Source organism: Rhincodon typus, unplaced genomic scaffold, assembly GCF_021869965.1.
Source record: "Rhincodon typus isolate 14 unplaced genomic scaffold, sRhiTyp1.1 hic_rhity00000841, whole genome shotgun sequence".
In the NCBI taxonomy this organism is placed as follows: Eukaryota; Metazoa; Chordata; class Chondrichthyes; order Orectolobiformes; family Rhincodontidae; genus Rhincodon; species Rhincodon typus.
Window position 1 is genome coordinate 17614 of NW_025966479.1, and position 22317 is coordinate 39930.

General features: G+C 40.0%; 1 protein-coding gene across 1 annotated transcript in view; it reads right to left on the minus strand.

Moving 5' to 3' along the window:
- LOC109916767 (CREB-binding protein-like) overlaps positions 1-21915 on the minus strand; it is a gene marked incomplete at both ends in the record, with an annotated part of 39433 nt that extends 17518 nt beyond the window's left edge. Inside the window, 5 exons of the mRNA XM_048592226.1 lie at positions 5340-5535; positions 10382-10499; positions 11285-11419; positions 13674-13776; positions 21682-21915. Of these exons, the coding sequence (XP_048448183.1) occupies positions 5340-5535; positions 10382-10499; positions 11285-11419; positions 13674-13776; positions 21682-21915 (786 nt within the window). The remainder of the gene's footprint in view (positions 1-5339; positions 5536-10381; positions 10500-11284; positions 11420-13673; positions 13777-21681) is intronic.
- Between the last annotated feature and the right edge of the window lie 402 nt (positions 21916-22317).

The window sequence follows — 22317 nt, forward strand, 5'->3', positions numbered from 1 at the left end:
ATCTGTGGATCTCATTGCCATAGAAGGCTGTGGCTGCCAAGTCATTGAGTGAGTTTAAGATAGAGATAGATAGGTCCTCAATATCTAGACTCAGTATCGAGTTCAACAACTTTTAGGCCTGAGCTCTCTCATGTCCTTACCCCAACTCCCACACACCAAGCCTTGTTATCATAGGGTCTGCTATTACACACAATCCATTGTTAGCCACTACCAGCTCCCATTAACAGCTATTCACCCTCCTAGCCTAATCGTTATCTGCTCCTTGTCTGTCCAACTGTTGTCTCTCTTTGGACTCTATTGCCACCTAAAGTTTACTCCTTACTCCCTCCGCCCACCCTATCTTCTGAATAAACACGTACATTTTTCTAGCTGCCATCCATTCTGCAGAAGAGTCACTGGGCCTGAAATTTTAACTCTCGATTGCTCCCTGCAGATGCTGCCAGGCCTGTACAGCTTTTTCAGCAATTTATGTTTTTGTTCTGATTTCCAGCATCCGTGGTTCTTTCAGTTTTTATAGATAGGTTCTTGATTAGTAACGGGATAAAGGGTTACGGGGAGAAGCAGGAGAATGGGGTTGAGAAATACAATGGCCATAATCGAATGACGGAGCAGACTTGATGGACTGAGTGGTCTAATTCTGCTCCCATTTCTTGTGGTCTAATGGAGATAAGAAATAACATTAGAAACAGGAAACTGGCAGTAGTCTATAGGCACTCTAATGGTAATTATTCAGTAGAACAGAGAATAAATGAGGACATGTAAAAAAGGTAGTACATTAATTATGGGTGACTTTAATCATCATACAGACAGGGATAGCTAGATTGGCAGTGGTATTCACAAGGAAGAATTCAACAGTGCGTTCAAGACAGTCTCCTAAAATAATAGAATCAGGGATCATACAATTTTGGATAATGGTGGTGGATAATGGAGCAGGTTTAACAAATGATATCAGAGTAAAAGATCCCCTCAGAAACAGTGACCAGAATGTGGTAGAATTTAGCATTCAGTTTGAGAGGGAGGGAACATGGCTCAAAAGAGAATGAGGGCACAGCTAGCCAGCAAAGACTAAACAAAGGCTGAGGAACAACAGCAAGCATTTAAGAAAATAGTTGTAGCTCACAGCAAAGATCTATCCAACTGAGAAAGGAGGATTCTCTGAAGTGGACAAGCCAATCATTGTTAACAAGGCAAGTTAAAGATGGCATCAAACTGTAAGACAACGGCCCTCTTGGCACATTGTTACAGTCCTTACCCCTGTACTGGGAGGCCAGGGTTCATAGATCATAGAATCCCTACAGTGCGGAAACAGGCCCTTCAGTCCAACATGTCCACACCGACCCTCAGAGCAACCCACCTAGACCCATCTCCCTATAACCCACCTAATCTACACATCCCTCAGCACTATGGGCAATTTAGCATGGCCAATCCACCTAACCTGCACATCTTTGGACTGTGGGAGGAAACCGGAGCACCCAGAGGAAACCCACGCAGACACAGGGAGAACGTGCAAACTCCACATATACAGTTGCCCGAGGGTGGAATCGAACCCGGGTTCCTGGCGCTGTGAGGCAGCAGTGCTAACCACTGAGCCACTGTGCCACCCCAAATCCCACCTGCTCCAAAAGGTCATAGAGTTTTACATCACACAATGGACCCTTCGGTCCAACTCATCCATGCTGACAAGATATCCTAAACTGATCTAGGCCCATTAGCCAGCATTTGTCCCATTTCCCTCTAAATCCTTCCTATTCATGTTGCCATCAAGATGCTTTGTAAATGTCATAATTTTACCAGTGTCCACAACTTCCTCTGGCAGCTCATCCCATACATGCACCCTCTGCATGAAAAAGTTGCCCCTCAGGTGCATAATAAATCTCTGAACAGGTTGATTAGAAAAATAGTTCATTTTCAAATTGTAAGACAAAAACATACAACGTATCAAAGATCAGTGGTAAAATCAGAAGATTGTGAACGGGTTAAAATAAAAACCAAGAAAAAGAGAGAAGCTAAGATACCCTTTGAGGATAAACTTTCAAGTAATATCAAGCCAGACAGCAACAAGTTCTTTAAATAAATAAGCATGTAAGAAAAATGGAGAAATCAAAAAATTAACATAGCCCTTTAGAGAATGAAGCTGGCTAAATAATGGGGACCCAGGAAAGGTAGTTGAACTACTTGGCATCAATCTCCACAGCAGAAGACACTAATTGTATTCCAAAATTACCAAATAATCAGGGAGCAAAAGGAGGAAAGGTAATAAACACAACTATCACTTAAAATGCTAGGAAAACTAATGGAGCTAAAGCCCAATAAGTCCCCTGGACCTAATGGTGTGCATCCCAGGATATTAAAAGTAGCAGCTTCAGAGATAGTGAATGGGCTGGCTGTAATCTTCCAAGAATCCATAGATTCTGGAAAAGTTCCAGAGGACTGGTAAACAGCCAACTTTTGTCTAAAATGGAAAGGCAACAAAACACAGGTAAGCCAGTCAGCTTAATGTCCATTAGCGGGAACATATTTGAGTCCATTAGAAAGGATGTAATAGCAGAACATTTGGAAATACAGAATATGGTAAAGCTTTAGTCGTAGCTTTAAGAAGGGGAAAACATACTTGACAAATGTATTAGAATTTGTTAAGGAAGTAACAACCAGGATAGATAAAGAGGAAGCAGTAGATGTAACATATTTGAAATTTCAGAGTGTGATGGATAAGATACCACACACTAGGCTACTTAATAAGCTAAGAGCTTATAGTGTTAGAAGTAGTATATAAATATGGACAAAGAATTGGCTAACTAAAAGGAGGCAGAGAGTTGGAATAAGGGGGCCATTTTCAGGAAGGCAACCAGTGACCAGTGGAGTGCCACAGGTCACAATTATTTACAATATATGCTAATAACTTGCAGAGGAAAGTGAATGTACTCTAGCCAAGTTTGCAGATGACACAAAACTAGGTACAAAGGCAAGTGAGGAGAATGACAGAAAAAGTCTGCAGAGAGATAGAGGTAGGTTAAGTGAGTGGGCAAAAATTTGGTAGATGGGTTATAATGTCAGGAAATGAGAGATTATACACTTTGGCAGGAAAAATGAGGAGCTGAATACTACAGCACAGAGGGATTCAGGAGTCCTTGTGCGTAAATCTCAAAAAGCTAGCACACAAGTTCAACAGGCAATAGGGAAGGCAAATGGAATCCTGGCCTTTATTTCAAATGGAATGGAGTATAACAGCAGGGAGGTTTTGCTAAAACCAGACAAGACACGAGTCAGACCACAGCTGAAATACTGTAAACAGTTTTGAGCCCCTTACCCGAATAATAATAAAGTGGCATTGGAGGCAGTCCAGAGAAGGTTGACTAGGCTGATTCTGGTATTGGAGAGACTGTCCTATGAGGAGAGGTTGAGAAGTTTGGGCCTCACTGGAGTTAAGGCAACCTTATTAAAACATGTAAGCTTCTTAGGGAACTTGATAAGTTTGATACAGAAAGGTTGCTTCCCCTAGTAGGAGAGTTTAGGATGAGAGGGTGTAATCTCAGAATAAGGAGTTGCACATTTAAAACAAATGAAGAATTCTGTCTCTCAGACAAAAGTGAATTTGTGTAATTGCTTACTGCAGAGGGCTGTCGAAGTTGGATCGTTAAGTATATTCAAAGCTGAGATAGATTTTTAAATCAGTCAGCGAATTGAGGGTTATGGGGAAAAGTAGAGTTGAGGATAATAAGATCAGCCATGATCTCAGTGCATGGTGGAGCGGATTCAATGGGCTGAATAGCCTGTTTCTATTCCTACTTGTTTTGGTCATCTACTACAGCATCTATGATGTCTTCCATTTGATTTTCAAATTATCTTTCAAATCCTTTGATTGACCAATAGTACACTTTTACAGTTATTTAAGGGAATGAAGGGCCCACTATTAGCTGAAGGAAATTACACATACTTAAACTCAGTACAATACCTTATGAAAACACAATTTATAATTCTGAATCTGCATTTAAATTGCCACATCAGAAAAAAAAAGAGGATGAGTAAACAAACTATAGAAAAAACAAGGAAACTTCAAATCAATTAAATTAGAGATCATTGAGAATTTAGGAAAATTTGTAGGAAAATCCCGAAATGAAGACTGGAGAAAATATTTTTAAAAAAAACCTAATCGTAGATACAAATATAGCTTTTGACAAAGTACAGCCACATTCCATTTCTACAGCACCTTTCACAATTTTAGAATGTCCCAAAGGGGTCAGTTAGCTCAACTGGCTAGATGGCTGAAGTGTGGTACAAAATAACATCAAGACTGGCTGAGGTAGTTTTTGGGGTCTGGCTCTTGCCATGCTCCACAGAGATGGTACAATCAATGATATGCAAGCCTCGGATAACAAGAATGTTACATCAACAGAGAAAGAAAGTGCTTTACAGCCAATAAAGTATTTTTGATGTGTAGAAATTATAGCACTAATTTGCACACAGTGAGATCCTACAAACAGCAATAACAAAATCAAGGGTGCACAATCTTAAGAGTTCAGCATTAAGGAGTGTAATTAGGATCTTGTTTTTCCTCATAAAAGCAATAAAAACATGAAGCTGTCTTCCCAAAAGACTAATGGATTCACTGCAATTTTCAAGTGGAAGCAAAACTTTCTCTTGGTAAGGATGTCAAGAAAAATGGTGCAAAGAAGGGGAAATAGATTTTAAAATACATATTAGCCACAATTTAACTGAATGGCTGAATATTCTTGAAGGATGAAGCCTTCTCCTGGTCCTGTTATGCTGATGACGAAATTTGGTCAGGACATACAGTCATAGAGTCATATAGCATGGAAACAGACCCTTCGGTCCAATCATGCCGACCATAATCCCAAACTAAATTAGTCCCACCTGCCCGCGCTTGGCCCATATCCCTCCAAACCTTTCCTATTCACATACTTACCTAATGTCTTTTAAACATTGTAACTGTATCCAAACTGTATCTACCACTTCCTCTAGAAGTTCATTCCACACATGAACCACTCTGACATCTGCAGGATCACCACAATCCTCTTCAAATAGTGCTAAGGAATTGTTTATATCCACCTGTTAGGCAACTAAGGTCTGTTCAAAGTCTCATCTGAAAAATGACACTGCTGACAATGCAGCATTCCCTCACTACTGTATCAATGTTTCAGCCCAAACTACATACTCAAGTTCTGGAGCAGAGCTTAAAACCACAAATTTTTGACTCTTGTGGTGGAAGTGCTAGCAGATCCGAATCAGACAGCTGGCTTTTGAAGTGTGTGTTTTATGAACTCTAACGTTCCTTTTAAGTGAGATATTACCATTTGTTCATCAAGCAGGAATATACTTACTAGGTGGTCGGACAGGCTGGACTTGAGCCATGCCTGGTGCCTGTGACATGCCAGGTGGCTGGCCACCTGGACCTGTCAAGGTTCCCTGGTTTGGCAACATTCCCTGCTGCTGTTTTTGAAGACGAGATCGCCTTTTCTCCTCAAGCTCTTTCTGAATCTTGTAAATCTTCTCTGCTAGTAGGTGATAGTATTCATCCTAAATGAAGGCAATAGAACATCAAGACTTAATGTATGCTTCTACCAGTTATTAATTTATATTCTAGCTACTCTTTTTGCTTAGGGTATAATTTTTTAGTTAGTACACTACCAATCTGTTCAATTTTATACAAGTTAAGGGACAAGATAAGGTGGAAATAAATTAATAGGCATCAAACACAATGCACCTTTTCCTCAATACACTGCAAAACAGACCATCAGCTAGCTGTTTATCAAGATCAACATTTGATTTGATTTCCGATTAGGGGATATGGGAAACTTGATTGATGGGCGAATTGAAAATACAATGACTGTTAATCTCATGTTAATTTAATAAAAAGTCACAAGTTTTCTTAAGTATAGCATTTCTACAAAATGCAAACTGATCAGCATATTTAGCTTGGAAGCCTTAGGCAATTTTCTGGTCATGTGTAAATGGAGAAACAGTGCAATTCAATTTATGATTTTCTGCCTGTTGATATTCAAACATTCAAAAAATCATGGCTAGTGGTACACAAATTTCCAAATGCAGAGAATCTCATTTCAGATATTGCACTTCTGCTATTATACTTTTTAAACATATGCTTTGATATTCAAAAGCATTGTACAGCTTTGTGTCATTCCAGAACAGAAATACCCAACTACTAGCCATATGCAAATACTGTTCGCCATTCTGCATCATCACCTCAGATATATCATTTAGTAATGACCACCATATTCATGCATACCAAAAGCTTAAACTTAAGTACAGAACTGGGAATTCTACGAGAAAAAATCTAATACGCTAAAACCACCATCTTAAATTACCAGTTTCATTTTAACAAGATGAATAAAATGTTAAAAAATAGAGTACAGCACCTGTGGTCTCTAACATAACTGCACATTATTTGTGCGCATCTCACTTATAGAGAAACAATTCAGAGCATCTAATAAACAGTGGCAATCCCAATACTCTTTTATTGCTTCCCTCCACAGTATCAAATTTTCAAAAATGATAAGATGCCCTTTATTGAGAACAACACATAACATGCAAAATAAAGCTAAGATTCTGCAAAGATTTACTGTATTTTCTGAAGACTCAGTCTTTATTTTTCTTTTATAATCAATATATGACAGGGATACATGAGAGGCAACTCCAGAAGATTTCAGTCGAAGGCCATAAATATCAGGGAGTTATTTTTTTCAATTCCTGGCTTCTACTGAGCTGACTTCACCTCAGAGACACCTGAAGGAGGGTCGCTGGAACTGAAATGCTGACTCTGCCTTCTCTCCACAAATACTGCTAGACATGCTGTGTTTCTTCAGCAATTTCTGTTTTTACATCTGTAGAGACTTGACAGTTACCATCAACAATTCCAGGGTCGTTTGGTCATGTGGGGAGTGATGGAAATATTTTCATTTTTAATCAGCATGTTTGGATGTTATGACACACTTCCATAGCCATCATGTTCTACAATGGGACCTGAACGCAGACCACCTGGCCCAGAGTCAGGGGCATAACTATTGCACTACAAAGTGCAGATCAGTCTAATTAGGAATTTGGTTTGATAGTCACTGGGTTCAATTAGCCTGACATTCAGTTTAAGATCATGGAGGAAGAATGAGCACCTGAGCTCAAGGAATGTGTAGAATCATATCCCAAAATGAGACCCTTATGGAGAGGAAACAAGAGAAAATTGGCCAACGGGTGGAAAGATGACATTAATATGTCTTTCTCAGAGTTGCCTCATTTATTTTATGGAAAAATCCTATTAATGGCATTTGATGCATCTCAAAGCTTTTTGGACTTTTGCTTGCTCCAGAAGTATGTGGATCTAATCAGGTTAATCCATTAAATACTGAAAACCAGTTTAACAAAATTAAGAATAAAGCAAGAAAATGGTGGTGATACACAACAGGTCAGGCAACATCTGAAAAAGGAAGATTATTGGTTCAGATGGAAACACTGAATCAGAACTATTCCATTAAACAATCTCTAGTAATTCATCTATTGATTGACTTGTTTTGTACTTCCACAATTTTCAGCCTGAATGTCAGATTTTCAGCAGCATCTCGTGTTTAATAATAAGTGCATTTGTTTCTTTTTTAAATTGGAAGTAAACGTTTGAGGGGAAACTGATGAAATATCACACTGCAAAATCAAGATTTCTGATAAATCCTGGAACACCCAAACCCAAGGTCATCAATTCCAGATTTAAATGAACTAGCATCATTTAAAATTAATACAAATTATCCCATCTGAATACAATGTACTCTGAAGATGTACATCATAATTTTCTCTCTTAAAGTAATTGACAAGTTGCTTGAATTGTTTCAGAAGGGTTCTTGTGCAGTGGTGGGAATCCTACATCTGAACTAGGATGTCCAGGTCTAACTTTGCACTTGCTCGAGTTGAGGAAGGGTAACTGGACCCAAAATGTTAACTCTGATTTTTTCTTCACAGATGCTGCCAGACCGGCTGAGCTTTTCCAGCAACTTCTGTTTTTGTTCCTGATTTACAGCATCCGCAGTCCTTTTGGTTTTTAAAATTTTCAACCTTGCAAATACCCAACAACTGAGCTTCCATGGTTTATAGGGCAAAGAATTCCAAGGATTCACTTTTCCTTGAGTGAAGATTTTCCCTATGTCAGCCCTAAATTACCAATCTCTTACCCAAGACCATACCACTAGTTCTGGACTCAACCAGAGGAAACTATTTTCCAACATCTACCTTGTGAAGCCCTGCATATTTCAATGAGATCAGCATTTATTTTCCTAAATTCTATGAAATACTCAATATATTCTCAAAGGCCAACCCCCAACCCCCCTTTCAGTTCAGGAACCTCCAGCGAACCATCATGCCGCTCACTCTGAAGCTCTCTTGATTTGGTGAGTGTATCAATCAGTTTTTGGCTTAATTTCAAATTTTCATATTTTGCATTCACTATGAATTCAATTGCTCATTGATTCATCACATTTCTGAACCTCATAATGCTTGTTTATCAGAATTAAAATGAAACCACTTGTGAATGCTTCAAAAGCATGTTTAGTAAAGTGACAAGAGCTTTCAATGCTCCCATTTCCATAGCTGCCACTGACTGGAATGTTAATTCATGTAATTCAACATAGCAGCAAGCGGTGTGTTTTGTTATTTTAAAAAGGGGAAATTTTGTATGTGTTACAACTTTAGGATTTAAAAAAGATAATTTAAGATTCTACCAAGCACTGCAAAATACTTACCTTTAACAAAATGAATCTAACTTACTCTCTACTGCCAAATTGTGTACATTTTGTCAGCATGTGTAGGGTGGGGTAGGGGGTTGAAAATAAAGCAAATGTCAAACACATTTTCACACAAACAACCTAAAATAGTTTTAGGGAGGAAGGAATTACTTCCACTCACCATAGGCAACTAATTAGCCATGGTATACAACAAGTTCTGAACAATCATTTGCTCCTCAGTACTATATTTAATCAAGAAGAAAACTTAAAAAGATTAAAACAACATAAGTCTTCAGGACACAGTACAGAAGCAATCATTCTGGAATAAACCATGGCTTGCAGAAACAGCAGCAGGAGCAGGCCTTCAATAGAATTATGACTGATCCCCAATTTCACTTAATACAATTCCGCTTTCTTCCAATACCCCTTGATGTCTTTAAAAAGTCGAAATTTATCTCTCTTGAAAATATTCACTCACCATAACTTTCTGTAGTAGAGAATTCTATGGATTCACTATCCTTTGAGTGAAGAAATATTTCCTCATTTCAGTCTTAAATGGTCAACCTCACACCCTGCCCCCGGTTCTAGACTCCACCAACCAGGGAAATCTTCCTCCCCTGAATCTAGCCTGACCAGCCTGTTCGAAATTTTAACATTGCAATCAGATGCCCTTCTAAACTCTAGTGAATACAGGCCAAGTCAAGCCAATCTCTCCTCATCAGACAATCCCGTCATCCCTGATATCTTCCTTATGATCCTCCAGTGCACTCCCTCTATGGCAAATGTATCTTTTCTTAGATAGGAAAATCAAAACTGTACACAATATTCCTGGGCCTGTATACGACTTCATTAAGACATTCCTATTTCAGAACTCAAATCCTCTTGCAATGAAGGTCAATATACCATTTATCTTCCTAACTGCTTGTTGCACCTGCCCATCTACTTTCATTGACTGGTGTACAAGGACACCCAGATCTCTTTGTGCATCCACACTTCCTAACATATCACCATTCAAATAATACTTTCTTCTTTCTGTTTTTTAAACTGAAGTTCAATACCATACACTGAACAACACTTCCAGTAGGTACGCGATTCCAATGAAACATAATTATGTCAGCTATTCAAAGGCTAGCCCAATCATGACCAATTCCAATGAATGTGTGGGCAAATCCCATCAAAAATGCAGCAGAGAATTCCACTAATGTTGCTCATTGTGATAAACACTTCTGCTCAATACAGCAGAGTACTGGCCACTTAATTGAAGGACAAGACCCTCCAGCTCTTGGTCCTCAGACCAGTTATATGTAATGCGCTTATACATTTCATAAAACTATGCTCTTTGTTATTAGAGCATATTGCTTAGCCTTAGGTGGGCACCCCATGTTATTTACAAACTGGAAACCTATGGCAGACCCTTTATTATCTAATGAGTAATATTGCTTCAGGCAAAAATCTTTTATTGACATTCACCAACTGAAACATTAAGCACTTTCTTGATATTGATAGACCAGCTGTACATCTGTTGAGTTCATATTTTTTGCCTATGCAGCTTTCTTTCTTATTTCAAAACGTGACATTTAATGACAGCATAAAGAGTCTGTGCTGATGTAAGAAGTGGCAAAGTTCATTTTCACAAGACTACATACCCTGCTGTTAGCAGATTCATACATATCTCCTTCCACTTTCCGAGCATATGCCACAAGGTTTTCCATGCGACGATCCTTCAGTGCTGCTGGGTCAGGGGTTGGAAATATGGCTTGCACACTGTAAAAATAGGGCATAGAGATGAATAATCTACTTAACCATGAAAGAAACATATTTATTTCACCTTTTACAAGTTCCCAAATGCTTTTCAAATTACAAGGTAGGAAATGCAGCAGCCAATATGCACACAGCAATCTCCCACCACAAGATAATCTTTTATTGATATTGGTTCAGAGGTAAATATAGGTTAGGAGACTGACGAGAACTTCTTGAAATAGTTCCATGTGATTCTTTGTCCTTTCAACCTGAAGATTGAAGGTAGATGGTTCTAAAAGGAGAGTCATATCAGGCATAAACATTAGCTCTGCTTCTCGCTCCACAGATGCTGCCAAACTGCTGAGTTTCTTCTGCATTTTCTGCTTTTATTTATTATTGAGGATAGCCAGGGCCATTGGTTTAACATCTCAACTATAAATATTCAAAGTTCCACCATATATAAATGACTATGCTACTTGAACATTGGTCATGAAAATAGTTGCTGTATTGCCATGTATTTAACACTCAACAATGTTTCTGCTGGAGATTTTAAATCAGGGTTTTCACACAACCACTTTTAATTTATATTTTACATACATGTTATACACTACTCAGATAAATTTACTTATTTAATTCAGTCTGGCTACAACTTCAGCCTTACAACTGCCCCCACTCTGAAAGAAGCCTGTCATTTGCATGCAAATTGATGAACTCGCAAGAGAAGGATTAGAGTCATAGTATTGCAGTCATTGAGAACACTTGTATTGTGAACAAGGGATTTCTTGAACATTTTTAATTTTAATACTTACAGCTTATGAACCAGGTGATTGCGTAGATCCTGAGTTACATGTTCATGCCACGGTTTTCGTACAGCACTAGTGGAAGGTGCTGCAGTCGGCAACGTGCTAATGTTACCAACATTTGTGCCGTCGCTCATCATTTGACTTAAAGAAAGTACGGAGATAGGTGTTATTTAAAAGGAATTCAATGACATTGCAGTTTATAAAATTCAATCTTTAGAATCTTAGAATGGTTACAGCACAGGAGGCCATTCAACCTGCTCAGTGTGCACCAGCTCCAACAGAAATTCAGTTAGGCTCCAGAACTTTGACTATCATTTTACAATTTTTTTTCCTCTTCCAGTGCACATTCAACTTCCATCAAGCTATCATTCAGACCATTTCAGATCCTAACTGCTCACTATGTGAAAAATGTTCTCTCAGGCATCTTTGATTTTATCTCTCACCTGAAAGTCATGTCTTATTGCTTCTGAATCCTTCTGTCAATGAGAGATACTTTGTCTCTATCTGCTCTCGCCAGTCCCACGATTTTGAATGCTGTTATCAAATCTCCTCTAAACCTTCTTTCTCCAAGGAAAACATGACCTGCTTCTTGTATCTATCCTCATATTTGAAGTCCCTCACCTCTGGAACTACCCTCATAAATCTTGACAATTTGTCTCAAGTGCCGTGACATATTAGACACAATACTCATTTGAGTTTAAAGTTCTCATAACTTCCTTGTTTTTGTGCTGTATGCCTCGATTCGTAAAGCCTGAATCCCATATGCCTTTGTAACCACCTTCTAACCCTGCCTTGCTCCTTTCAACAATTGTGCACGTATACCTCCAGGTCCTTTAGAATTATATTCTTCAGTTTATACTGCCTCTTTATGTTCTTCATACTAAACTTTGATTAACTAAATTTGATGTGTCATGTGTCCAGCCTATCCCATTCCACCAGCCTATCCATGTTCCCTGGAATCTACCACTATTTCAAATTTTGAAATTATGTCCTGTACCCAAAGGCCAAGCTTCTAATATATATCAAGAAAATTAGTGGTCCTGGTACTGATTCTTTGTATTCTTTCCTCCAGTACACAAGCCAACAGCACCTGAATTACTAAGTATTATTTAAACTTTTTTTTGTCATTCAATCAGCTTTGTATCATATCACCACTGGCCCTTTTATTCCATGTGTCACAATTTTGTTGACAAGGCTGTTGTGTGGCAATTTATCACATGCCCTTTGAAAGCCCAAATACAGCACTACTACTTTACCCTCATCAATCTTCTGTTATCTCAAAACCTCAATCAAGTCACTGTAACAAAATTTGCTTTTAACTAATATGTACCCGGTTTCCTTAATTAACCCACACTTGTCCAAGTGACTAATTTTATCGTCTCTCTAAAAGGTTTCTCAACAATGAGGTTATATTGATTGGTCTCTCAACCTCCATTTCGATCAATAGAGATATTCATTTGAAATGAATGGTTAAGTCTTGAAGTTTTTACATGGAAAATTTTGTTCAGCATTCCAAAATTCAAACAAAATTCTATAACTAAGAATTACAAATTAACTGTTCAACTAATCTGAATCCAAAAGATAAAACAATGAATAAACAGCTATGCAGATACATTCTAAGACGCTGAAAATTTGTTTCCAGCAATAACATTACTGTATTCAACAGGTGACTTGGGCAAGACCTGTCCTTTCATACAAAAAGAATTCATGGAGACAAACTAAGCTTATTCGATACAGGAGTAATTATGAAACAAATTGAATTAATTACACAAACAGCTACCTTGACAGGTGGTTAAAATCTTGTTCAAAATGGTAAATGTTAGGAAGTATCTTAAAAAGGAATGAGTGTGGGCACGTGGGCTGGAGGTGAGAGAGTGAGAGAGAGGATGGGGTTGGGGGAGAGGCACAAAGAGATAAATATAGAGGGGGGTGGGGGCGAGACAGGATGTGAAAGTAAAGAGAGGGACAAGGTGCAGGGGTGGGTTTGTGGAGTACTGAGGACAGGGAAAACAAGAGAGGGAGTAGGGTTGGGTTAAGAGACAAAAACAAGACAGCAAGTGCCAGTGTGGAGGAGAGGTGGTGCCAGAGAATGTGGGGAGGAGAGGCAGAACGATTATAGAGGTGGGGGAAGAGGAAGAGGGAATGTGGGGCTGGGGAGGGCAAAGCAAGTGCGCACGTGGAAGTGGCAATGGAGGGAGAAGGCAGCGCAAAAAACAGCATGTGGTAACAGAGGCTACGCATCAGAGACCACAGGACAGTACACAGCAGAGGCCAGTCAAACATGGAACTTTGCAGATCCAGCTCATATTTTCTATGCTGACTGCAATACAGAATGACAAACCAGAAAAACAAAAATTATGCTGCTACAAGTTTTTGAAGAATGAAAATTTCTTACTTTGGTGTACTGAGGGAAGGTGGAAGAGCAGAGTCAGACATCAAGTTTGATTGATCAGGGGTTGGAACTCCCATCCCTCCTACCACATTCATCTGGTTTGTAGCTGCTGAGAGAAAGTAATGGTCAGTAAAATGAGCCAATTCATAATCCAAAGCTTTAACTTTTCAGTTATATCCTACTACTGTCATCCCAACATACAAATCACAATATTTTTTGGAGGAATAAACTCATCATTGGAAACAAAAAAAGTTTCAAATTGGAACTCTGTGTTAATTTAAAGTGTAAAAATAATTTGTTCATTCAGACAGCTTCCTGACACAGACAGCCTGTTATATGATGGATAGATTCATCTTGCAACTTTGGCGATTAGATGGCATGTGATATAAACAACCCAGGGGAGGGAAATCACAGGACAGAAAACCAGCCCTTACTCTGTCAGTTATTATGAGTATGTTTTCCGACAAACAGAGACTTTTTTTTCCAAATTAATGATATCACAGAACCTTTGGCAAGTGTCCACAGCCTGCCCTCCTTCGTGGACTACTGGCTGGTCGTGAAGGAAACACTGACAAAGTATTCTCTCCTCAATTGGAAAATGATCAACGCAAGTCAGGCAAGAGAATTTTTAAAATGGTGTTGAAAACAGATACTCTCTCAGATTTGCTTCTTACTTTTCTACATACATCTTTGCCCAACAGAGTTCCAAAACTGCTGCCAAAGATTCATTGTCGTGTAATTTCTGCATTTGCTTACAGTGGAAACCAAATCAAGTGGCAGGGGATCAAAAAGCATACAGAACTTCTTTTTTGCTGGTCTGTACTTTTATGCTTCCAACATAGAGACTGAGTCTGCCAAGACAACTTGGATCCAGTCATCATTACACAAGAGCAACTTGGACAGAACAGCCCTTTGTTGAGGCCATCATTATTTTTATTTTTATTTCATCTTTTTGGTTTGGAGCAGTGAACTGTGAGCCGAGAGCCTTTGGACAGTGAGGTTCAGCTTGTTTTAAAAATAGAAGAACAAAAAACTGATATTTGCTTATCAGGTGAGGCCTGAAGTTAATTTCAGGTTGATTTTTGTTCAAAGTACTCTATAGATATTTTAGTTCTGGAGATGCATTCTGCTCAAACAGATGGCAGATTTTTGAATATTAACTTGGGTCTCATAGGGAAGTATGATGCCAATCAGTCTAAAGAGGTAAATACTGAAAAAAAAAATCAGAAAGTGAAACCAAAGCTTGAAATGGTTTTTGCACTGTATTTAACTCAGAAGGATTGTGGCAGCGAAGGCTACAGAACAAAGGCTTCACTGCTCCCTGGTTATCCTCTCATTATCAACTTATTGAAACTTTGGAGGATAGCATCTCAGTTATAAGTACTAAGTAAATACTCCTCAGAACCTACTAAAAGATATTTGCATGCATCAATGTCTTCAGAAATCAAGCAAAATACAATCCCATGCAGCTGTGATGTTATGGATCTGTTTAAATTAACTGGCTAGTTACATTCCATTTATTTATCTCTTAACTGTGTCTGTTTGTCTGTCTGTCTGTTAGTCTTTGAGGGAGTTGGGGCTAGAATCGAAGAGGATTGGACTTAAATCATAGATATTAATGAGATTACCTAGTTGCTTAACTTTGCCCTGCTAAAGCTACTGGAATATTAATAAACTGTTAAGTGTTTTGTTAAGCTACAATCTTGGTGCTTGGTGCCAGTTATTCACAATGTCTGGTATTTATTGCTTAAAAAGTTAGGAACCATTGGGCAATTTGAAGGATCATTGAGAATTTTAATTTTACTGTGTTGCGAATATGGAGATAGGGAGACTGATTTGATTTGGCTGTCTGTGATCATGTTGCAACACCTTGAAATCGATTTGGCATCAAAAAGAAATAGCAATTGGAAATCAATAGGATTCAAGGGCTCAGGGGAAAACACTCCTCTGCCTGAAGTCATATCTAGCACAAAGAAAGAATGTTGAAGTTGTTGGGAGGCTCACCATTTCAGTTACAAGACAGTGTCCTGAGCCTAAAACCCTTTAGCACTTTTTCCCCAAAATTATGTGTGGTCATAGGATGTGGGCATCACCATTATTAAACATTCCTAACTGTACTTGAGCAGGTGATAATGATGTACTTCCTTGAACTGCCATTGTCTTTGTGATAAAGGGACTTTCACAATGCTGTTTGATGGGGAGCTTCAGGATATTGAACCAGAGGGGAACAAGAAAAGGTGATATGCTGCCAGGATCAGATACTGTGCAACTTGGAGAGGAACGTAAGTGTGATGGAACTCCCATGAGCCTGCTGCCCTTGTCATTAGCAGATGGCAAAGATTGAGATTTTCAAAGAACTTTAGTGAGCTGTTGTAGTGTATCTTGTTTGTTGCACACACAATTGCCAGACTGCACTGGGCTGAGTTACTTTCTGCAAAACTTCCAGCCTCTGACCTGTTCTTTACTTCATGTGAACGAGAGTGTCACTGCCAAAATTTGTTGTCCATCCCCAAATTGTCTTTAAAGTGGTGCGAGATGTCTTCTTGACTACTGCAATCCATCCACCGTCAATACACCCAAAGTCGTTAGGAAAGGAGTTCCAGGTGAATGCACAATAACAGTGAATGAATGGAAATATAGGTCCAAGTCAGAACACTGGGCAACTTGGATGAAATTTGCATGTGATGGTGTTCCTATGTGCTGTTTCTAGTAATAGGGATATTGCAAGTTTGGAAAGCATTTCAAAGGTGGCTTAGAATGTTGGCGCAGTTCATCTTGTAGATGGTACACAGTGGTGGAGGGAGTAAATAGTTTAAGGTGCAGAATAGATGTCGATCAAGTGGGCTTCCTGGTCTTGGATGGCACAATCTTCTATTATTGCTGGAGCTACACTCATCCAGCAAGCAGAAACTATTCCATCACAACATGGGTCCAAGTCGGAGTGCTGTCCAGGTCTTGCTGCATTTGGAAACTGACTGTTTCAGTGCCAGAAAAGTTGCAAATGGCACAGAACATGGTCTAATCATCAGCAAACATTCTCAATTATGACCTTATGACGGAGTGAAGGACATTGATGAAACAGCTGAAGATGTCTGATCTAGGGCACGACCCTGAAACTCGTATAGCGACGCCTTTAGGGTATGATAATTAGCATCATAAAAGCACAACCATCTTCCGCTGACTCTAACCAGTGGAGAATCTTCTTCAATTCCCTGACTTTGATTCTCCTACAGCTCCTTTTGATACCTAATTCTGTCAAATGCTGTTTTGATATCAAGGGCAGTCAATCTCATGACACCTCTAGAATTCTGGTCTTTTATTCATGTTTGAGCCAAGATTTGAATTTGATCTGGAAATGAGTTGCCCTTAAAGAACCCAAAAACAAGCATTCATGAGCAAATTATTGGTGATCAGATGCTGCTTAATACCTCTGCCTATGATCTCTACCATCAATTTGATTGAAAGTACAATGATGGGGCAGTAATGAGTTTGAATGCATCATTTTCATTTTTAGATAAGGTATATATCGCAATTTTCTAAGTTGTCAGGGAGGGGCGAGCATCATGGCTGAATTGATCAGAGGCACAACTGGCTCTGTAGCTCAAGTCTTCACTGGAACAGCCAGGACGTTATCAGGGCTCATAGACTTGGATGTTCCAGTATACTTAGATCATGGCTCAAGTGGTAACACACTTACCCAACTCACAAGATTCCAGGTACAAGTCCAAGGCCAGGGTTTAAGCACATAAAAAATGCTGACACTTCAATGTAGGCCTAAGGGGGTATTCCACGGTCAAATGCACCGTTTTGCCAAATGCGATATTAAACCAAGGATCCATTTGCCTATTTGGGTACATATATATATAGGCACTATTTTGAATGAGGTATGCAGTTATCCTTAATGTCCTGGCTAATATTTATCCCTCAAACAGGTCACTGCATCTTGCTATGTGCAAGTTGTATGCTGTGTTCCCTACCTTACAACAGTAACTGTATTTCAAAAGCACTACATTGGTCGAAATGCATTTTGAGATGTCTCCTAATTCTGTCAAACTTTGTATAAATGCAAGTCTTTTTTATTTCTTGATACCATTGAGTCAACTGAATTGACTGAAAATTGACATCTGTGAAGACGGAGACCTCAGGAGAAGGCAGAAACGGAACATCCACTTAGCACTTCTGGTTGCATGTGCTTAAGCTTTGCCTGTTGCATTCAGTTGCTGGGGTCTGCTGCATTAGGATAGAGATAGGGATATTTGTGGAGCCTCCTCTTCCAATTCAGCGTTTAATTCTCCACCACTATTCGTGACTGTTGAGTCTCCATGAGTTTTTAAATCAGATCTGTTATAATTGGCTTACATGGCTTTTTTTAATAGCATATGGATTCTGCTGTTTAACATGCACGTAGTTCCATGCTGAAGCTTTACCAGGCTGATAACTCATTTTCAATCTATATGGTGTTGCCTCAGACATGTTATCCTACAGTCAGCGTTGGACCCCAGACTTGACTGTAAGGGTAGAGTGAGGGATATCCTATGTCATGACGTTATCGATTGCACTAAACATTAAGTCTGCTGTTGCTAATGGTCCAAAGCACCAAATGGTTGCATAGTGTTGAGCTTGTTGATGTATTCTGAATTTAGCTTATTCCACAAATCATGATAGAAGTATCCTCAAAGTGATGCCCAGATTTTGCTGTACTGTTATGAAAAGATGCATCTGCAAGTGGTAGACTGGCAAGGATTGAGCCAGTGTTGACAAGCACGATAATCTTTCCTCCATTATAAAATCAGTTCCATCCACATGCCTCAGAAAACGAGGTAATCTTTTCCTGCATGCAGCAACAGCTGGATAACTTTTAGATTTTGGCTGCTAAGTTGCAAACAACATCTGTGCTGCAGAAGTGTCAGGCACAGTTGTATACAGTTGGGAGAGAGATGCACTGGACTCCTCAGCTGATTACCACATACCATCCTTTGGGTGATGAATCAATACTCTTCCATGTTGAACAACACTTGAAGGAAGCACAGACGGTGGTAAGGCGCAGAACGTATGCTGGAAGACTAGCTCAGAGCAGTACTACAGATCAAGCTGGTTGGGTTTTAAAGGACATAGCTGCTAGACTGGGTCTGCAGCAGGTGTTGAGGGAATCAACAAAAGGCCAAAGTATACTTGACCTCTCCCAACCAATCTGCTGGCCACAGATGCATCTGTCCATGACAGCATCAATAAGAGAGACCACTGCACAGTCCTTGTGGAGACAGAGTCCCGCCTTCACATTGAGAATACCCTCCATCGTGTTGTGTGGTACTATCACCACGCTAAATGGGACAGATTTGGAACAGATCTAGCAACTCAAGACTGGACACACATGAGGCACTGTGAGCGATCAACAGCAGCAGAATCATACTCCAGCACAATGTGCAATCTCATGGCCCAGCATATCCTCACTCAACCATTACCATCCAGCCAGGGATCAACCCTGGTTCAATGGAGAATGCAAGAGGGCATGCCAGAAACAGCACCAGGCACACCTGAAGATGAGCTGTCAACCTGGTGGAGCTACAAAACAGGACTATGTGCATGCCAAACAGCATAAGCAGCAAGTGATAGACAGAGCTAAGTGATTCCGCAACCAACAGACTAGATCTAAGCTCTGTAGTCCAGTCTTGAATAGTGGTGGACAATTAAACAAATCATTAGACAAGGACACTCCACAAATATCCCAATCCTCAATTTTGGAAGAGCCTAGCGCATCAGTGCAAAAGGTAAGGCTGAAGAATTCAGAAATCTTCAACCAGAAATATCAAGTGGATGATCCATCTCGGCCTCCTCCAGCAGTCTCCAACATTATAGATGCCAGTCTTCAGCCAATTCGATTCACCCCATCTGATGTCAACACAAAGTTGAAGACAGTGGATACTGCAAAGGCTATGGGCCCCGACAATTTTCCAGCAATAGTACTGAAGGAGTGTTCCAGAACTTGCTGCTCCTCCAGCCAAGCTCTTTCAGGATACTTACAACACTGGCATACACCTGACAATGTGGAAAATTGCCAGGTATATGCTGTACATAAGAAGCAGTACAAATCCAACTCGGTCAATTGCTGCCTCATCAGTCTACTCTCGATCATGGAAGGTATAGTGATGGAAGGTGCATCAATAGTGCTATCAAGCAGCACCTGCTCAACAATAACCTGCTCAGTGATGCCTGGTTTGGGTTCCGCTAGGACTACTCAGCTCCCTACCTCATTACAGCCTTGGCTCAAAACATGGACATTCGATGGTGTTACCATCACTGACTCCCTATTAGCAACATCCTGGGGGGGGTTACCATTGACCAGAAACTCAACTGGACTTGCCACATAAACACAGTGGCTACAACAGCAGGTGAAAGGCTAGGAATACTGTAGCGAGTAACTACCTCCTGACTCCCTCCAAAGCCTGTCCACCATCTATAAAGCACAAATCAGGATTGTGATGGAAAACTCCCCACTTGCCTGGGTGGGTGCAGCTCCAACAACACTCAAGAGACTTGACACCATCCAGGACTAAACAGCCTGCTTGATTGGCACCACATCGACACGAATCCAATCCCTCCATCCCTGATACTCAATAGTAGTGTGTACTATTCGCAAGATGCACTGTAGAAATTCATCAAAGATCCTTAGACAGCACCTTCTAAACCCATGACCACTTCCAGCTAGGAAGACATGGTCAGCAGATACATGGGAACACCGCCACCATCAATTTCCTCTTCAAACTACTCGCCACCCTGACGTGGAATATATCGCCATTCCTTCACCACTGCTATGTCAAAATCCTGGAATTCCCTCCCTTATAGCATTGTGGGTCAACTCACAGCAGGTGGATTGTTACAGTTCAAGAAGGCAGCTCACAACCACCTTCTCAAGGGCAACTAGGGTTGAGCAATAAATGCTGGACTGCCAGCAACACCCACACCCCCCAAATAAGTTTATATTTTTTTGGGGGTGGGGTGGGTGGGTGGAGTGGAGATAGGATTTAACCATTGATCGGAAACAGAACTGGTCAAGCCATATAAATAATGCAGCTACAAGACCAGATTAGGAATTCTGGAATGAGTAACTCACTTCCTGACTCCCCCAAAATCTTTCTACAATTTATAAGGCACAACTGACAAGCATGATGGAATATCGCCCACTCGCCTGGATGAGTACAGCCGCAACAGCACTCAAGCTCAACACCATCCCGGACACAGCATCTTGCTTGATTGGCAATCCATTCACTACTGGTTCAGCATGTGTAGCATCTCAAAGATGTATTGAAGTAACTGGTCAAGCTTATTCAACAATGCCTACCAAGCACATGACTTCTATCACGTATCATCTAGAAGACAAAGCAATCGTCTTGACCAGCATCTAATTCTTCAACAGCACTCAGTCGCAGGAATGTATACCACGTAAAAGGTGCAATGCAGCAATTCGTGAACACTCCTTCAACAGCACTTTCAAAATCTAAAACAACTGCAACCTAGAACAAGTGTAGCAAACGCATAGAAGTACCAACAGCTGTAAATTCTCCCCCAAGTCTCTCACATTCAGAAATACAAATCAGCTGTGCCTGGGTCAAATTTCTGGAACTGCTTACTTAACAGTACTATAGAAGTATCTTCCCACATGGACTTCAATGATTCAAGGAGATGGCTTACCATTACTTCTCAAAGGGATCTGGGGAATGATAATAATAGCAGGCCTTGCCAGCAAGGTCCATATCCTATGAATGAATAAAAAGAGTGCACTGTGCCAGTTTTTGGTATATGTAGAACGAGGATAGAGAGCAATTTAAAAATGGAGAAACAAACCAGTTTCTCACTGTATATTACAAGGTATCCCCATTAAAGTAAAATCGTCAGAAGATATGACCAAAGTGTTGCAGACCCTAGTATAACTGAGGAAAAATATGCTTTCACATACTCTCAATTTTGCCCTTTTGGTGAAGCCATGCAACTGACAATCCATCACCGTTCTTACCCAATGGATTAGGCCTCATTGACTGGTGGACTTGAGGCTGTGTTGGCTGTTGGCCTTGTACCTGAGGCTGCGGCTGCGCTTGTGGCTGATTACCATAGGGCAGTCCAAGTGCGGCATACGCTCTCTGCATTGAGCTGGGATCGATAGGGTTTGAATTGGTGGATGTACCTTGCGGACCACTTCCAACTGCACCCACTGCGTTTGGTAATCCACTTGACAGAGAACCTAATAAAGCTGCAAAATTAGATACAATATACTTGCATGAAAATTACTGGTCAGTCAATACACAACACCCATTTAGATAAAGTTAGTTTGTAAGAATATCTTGTATTTATATTTCACTGAAGTGCAATGTAGTACAAATATAAAACAAAACTGTGGATGCTAGAAATCCGAATGAAAAGCAGAAAGTGCTGGAGAAGGTCTGGCAACATTTCTAGGAAGAAAAAAAGAGTTAATGTTAAGGGTAACTGGATTTGAAATATTAACTATGCTTTTCTCTCAACAGGTGCTGCCTGACGTCCTGAGTTTCTCTCTCACTGTCTATTTTTGTTGTGATGTAATACAGGTTAATAAAATTAAAATGAATGCTTTTTCAGAATGAAGTAGTTTATGATTTGAGAGGAGAACAGTATA